Source organism: Nematolebias whitei, chromosome 11 (genome assembly GCF_014905685.2).
Source record: "Nematolebias whitei isolate Nwh7 chromosome 11, NemWhi1, whole genome shotgun sequence".
NCBI lineage: Eukaryota > Metazoa > Chordata > Actinopteri > Cyprinodontiformes > Rivulidae > Nematolebias > Nematolebias whitei.
Window position 1 is genome coordinate 31908851 of NC_056508.1, and position 4532 is coordinate 31913382.

The window sequence follows — 4532 nt, forward strand, 5'->3', positions numbered from 1 at the left end:
CACACACACACACACACACACACACACACACACACACACACACACACTAGAGGCTAATTAGAGCTCATTCACATCCACACTAATGATCCTTGCTCTTATTCACACACAGTGTGGAAGGCTGTGTGTTTACTTAAAGATCTCACAGGACCCTCCACAGCAACACTCATGTCAGGGGTAGATGCTGGCACGGCCCTCCGGCCAGTTCCTTCAGGGGCCACGGGTTGAGATCTACATTTTCTTTTTTTACCCTCAGAGTCATTCACAAAGACACTCTGAAAAAAAAAACATAAAAACAGAACCAGAGAGAGAAAGGAGTGGGGTCAATCAGAGGAGAGCTATAAAAACTGCCAGACTGGACTCTTGTGTGTAGTCATTCTCTGTGTGTGTCTGTAACCATGTGTGCAGTTTTAAAAGAAAAGGTATTGCTTCACCAGCGGGGGCCCCCAGCAACAAGAGTTAGGGCACTCCTGGCTTGGCGGCCTGGGACTGATTTAAGAGTGTGTTTGAAGTGCAGATTACAGATTTTTGCACCAAATCCCTCCAGGAGTATCTATAGCCCCTGGAATCTCTCTCAGGTTTCTCCTCAAGTCTGGTCATAGCTGATTCACCCCAGCTTGAAGCATCCTGGCCCGACCAGCGATGACGACCAGGAGTGACACACTCACTGAGATTTGAAACTCAAGAACATTCCCGATTTTAAAAACAAAAACAATAAGCATGTTTATCATGTGCAGGAATAGAAATGACAGCAGCAGGAGTCAGGAGTAGCACAAGGAAGCAGGTATACTCCACATTCCCACAAAGGGGATTCCAGCACAGAGGTGAGAGTCTTCGCATATCCAGAAAAGTCCTTCGCAGGTGCACTCGGCAGGATCATGACTACAGTCTTTAACCAAAAGACACTGAGCTGCAGTGTCACCAACAAGCTGAAGGGTGAGTTTATGTGTCACTGCTCTGATAGTAAACAGTGACTACCTAACACTGCTGTGCGTGCTCATATGATCCTTCTGTCTATAAATACACACCAGGAGGGTGGCAAATATAAAAAGCAACAAGCTGTTGAACACTAAAGACCAACAATAATCATCACGAAAGAAAATCCCCCGCAACGACTTGCACGCAGTAAGATTCTTGTTACCCTGCAGTGAGTCGTTTCTGAAGGCATGCTAACTATTCCACCATCGGTTTGTGACATTCTTAGACGCGCTGTCCACTCCAGCAGCCCTGCATTTACTCAGTCCGTGTGGACCCGCAGGGTACAGGGCGCTGATGGGACGATGAGCAGTCACGCTATCTGAATAACTCAGACTAATACATTTGCTTTAACAGACAAAACATTTAGGAGAGCTGGTATTAAATCAGCTTACTGAGAGGTTATGTTTCATAACAGCACAAGAGGTCGGCTCCATATTCGGCTCTCTCAAGGGTGAATTTTACAGAAAAGCAAACAAGCACTGATAGGAACTGTCAAACATTTGCTCACGCTCGGATTCACACACCTCGTTACAGTGCGTCCGCAGCTCGTTTTGAAACGCTAACGGAATCAAAGTTTGGTTCCTTTTATCATTTTTGGAGTAATGCTTTTTAAATCGACCATTTCTTTTGATTTCTCCCACTATTCTTGTGACTGTCACAACAATAATGGCCCTTTGAGGCGAGTTAAGGAGCTGAGAAAAAAGGGGGCTCTTGAGGACGAGGCCACGGAGGGAGCCTCATGCTGGCCGCCAAACAATGCTGTTTTGGAGAGCCACAGCACTGGACTCTAATGAAACCTGGTGTGAGGGTGCACACATAGGGGAGGCGAACACTAGACATGTCAGTTATTAAGTCAGCATTATAGAAAGAAACGGGGAGGGAGGCAGCATGTGTGTGTAAACTCTGCGCTGCTGTACTAGTAAAAGCATATTTGCCTAGCTAAGGAGTTTTTGCAGCTTAAACCATCATCCCTCTTCTGTCCCACAGCTGTTTCCACCGCCTGCTGATAAAACATTCAAACAAGGCCAGAGCTCAGGGTTTAGCATTTCCACAGAGCACGTCAAGGAGAAGTCCAGTTTTTGGCACCGAAGCTGACTTTCTGTTGTTGTTACATTCGTTCTGTTTGCAAACTTTACAACACGGAGTCCACTCCTGCTTATTTTTGCAGCAGGGGTTCATTGATTCAGGCAAAGTCCAACTACGCCAAGTGAAGCTCTCTGGTGTGTAGGGCAGAAAGAGAGAGAGAGAGAGAGAGAGAGAGAGAGAGAGTATAAAAAAAAGAGTGTCCTACTCACTATAAGGGACAATAGGACTCAGCATTCTGTGGAGCTGGTCTCGGTGAGGAGGAAAGCTGTTTCATGAATGCCAGCTAAGGTTAGCGCAGGTCCGGCTGTAGTCCATCACTGACATGAGCTTGCACTGACAACAGAACAACCCTGAGAGGGGGAAAGAGAGATAAAGAAAAAGAGGTGAGGCAGCTACTGGCTGCTGCACAATGTTTGGACAAATTCTCACAAGCCTTTCAGGCATGCTCACACAGTAACACACATGCACAAACACACATAGCAGAAGTGAACCAGAGTGTGATAGAGTTACACCTGAGCCCGATCGGTGTAACAAAAACTGAATTCAGTGCACACAGTCGGCCAAATTCAAACACACACAAGGGCATTCATTACAGGCAGGCATTAAGCTGATTGTGAAGCTGTGTCCAGCCTCTAAAGAGGGTTTTTCTAAATCTGCCTCACAAAAAGACTCGTGCATACCATTGCTCTGTGCGCTGAGGCAATAAAGACTGCATTCTCAGGACACCAAATACTTTTGGAGCTTTATGAGCAAAATGCAAACAAAAGATGTTTCTGTTAACTGCAAAATGTTGCATAATGCACTAATTCAGCCTATTACAGACTGAATATATACACTTTGAAAACAAATTATTCCCACAACTATTTTCAAAGATCATGTAGTCAGAATATAGTTTGACTTTGGAATAGTCTCATTTTATTCACGCAGAGATTAAAAACAACATGATTGCCCACTTGTGTTAGTTTGATTCTTATGTAAAATACTGCACCACTTGTATTTTTTAATAAAGGTGTATATAAAGCAAACCGTCAAAGCATTAAAACTGTCCACTAATCTTTAAAAAAAAATAAAAATTCCAGTAACGTGAACTGTATTTATTCTAATGTAGAAACACACAGCCGCATATTGTTTAATACAGCAATACTGTTATGGTAACAGAGTCCAGTTCCAAATTTACATTCACTCATGATCCATTCACCTGAAGGAGATATTATGCAATGACCCCCGGCTGTAACAGGCTTCACAAGCGGGCTGCAGCCCCCTCTGCTTCAACTGACAGCCAACTTTTAACACTCAGCCCAGAATAACAACCTGCTCTACAGCAGCAAACCACAGTTTACACTTAAAACAAACAGAGCTTTTGCAGGAGGAAGATTGTGTTTGCAGGGTAGGAGGGGGTGTGTGGGGGGGATAAAGCGTCTCATGGTCAGTGGGCTAAAGGGAGAGAGCTGCTCAGTTCTTCAACTTCAGCAAGTCAAACAGCAGGGAGAGCAGCTGGCTATGACAGCAGCTCCATAGATGCAGAGAAGACGAGCGGCCTTACCTGTTCATGCCTGCATGTCCTCCATCAGATCTGAAAGCACTAGGATAATCCCCCGAGCAGAGCGGACCTGTGTGTGTGCACTGCTATGCCTTTTTTCCACATATGGGACACACAACTCTGCTCTTTCCCTCTCTCTCTCTCTCTCCCCTTCTCTCCCTTTCTCTCTGACCAGTGACAACAGAGTAGTCAGCTCCCCTCCCCCATGGATCTCCCATCCCCCTCTCCCTCCCTCCCTCTCTCTCTCTTTATGCTAAAAGTATTTAAGTAGGAAGAGGGAGACAGGGATTCAGGGGAGGGCAGCTGGGAGGGTGTGTACTGACCAATCATTCTCACAAGGACAGAGAAGAGACCGCTTTCGTGCAAAGTGCTGGACACAGTGGGCAAAAATTTTGGTGTTGAGGCGAAAGGACCAGTTTGGTTTGGTTTTGAGCAGATCAGATAGAAAGATAAACAGGACAGATTCTGTGAAAACAACCTTTTTTTTTTCTTTCTTCTTCTTCTTCTCACGCTGATGAAAACAGCTTACTGAGTTGGACAGCAATTACGTTTACTCAACAAATGACTGGGAAATATGTCACACTACCAGTCAGATGACTTCAGAAGTCAGTCCAGTTCTGTTACGGATCATGCCTTGAAAGATTCCAAGTTAACGTACACAAAACATCTACTTTGGGTGAAACAAAGACTAACAGAAAACAAGAAAATGTGGTTTAGCAGCAGCAGGTCCGTTTGGACAGATTTGCTTAATGACACTTGCCTCAGACACCCACAGACACAGGTGTGGCACTTTGGACAAACAAAAAGCTACAACATCCATCTATCAGTATTTTCCCTTCTTGGTGCTGGGCCGCCGTAATGCTCGGACTTACCTGGACTGAAGCCAAGGGGCCTTCAGCGTTGAGGGGCCATCATGTGATGAGCTGGAAAA

General features: G+C 45.2%; 1 protein-coding gene across 1 annotated transcript in view; it reads right to left on the bottom strand.

Annotated features, from left to right (window-relative positions):
* Positions 1–3702, bottom strand: part of fignl2 (fidgetin like 2) — a 14925-nt gene extending 11223 nt beyond the window's left edge. Inside the window, exons 1-2 of the mRNA XM_037684189.1 lie at positions 3605–3702; positions 2271–2411 (exon numbers count right to left, since the gene is read on the bottom strand). Coding sequence (XP_037540117.1) covers positions 2271–2295 — 25 coding nt within the window. The 5' untranslated portion in view covers positions 2296–2411; positions 3605–3702. The remainder of the gene's footprint in view (positions 1–2270; positions 2412–3604) is intronic.
* Between the last annotated feature and the right edge of the window lie 830 nt (positions 3703–4532).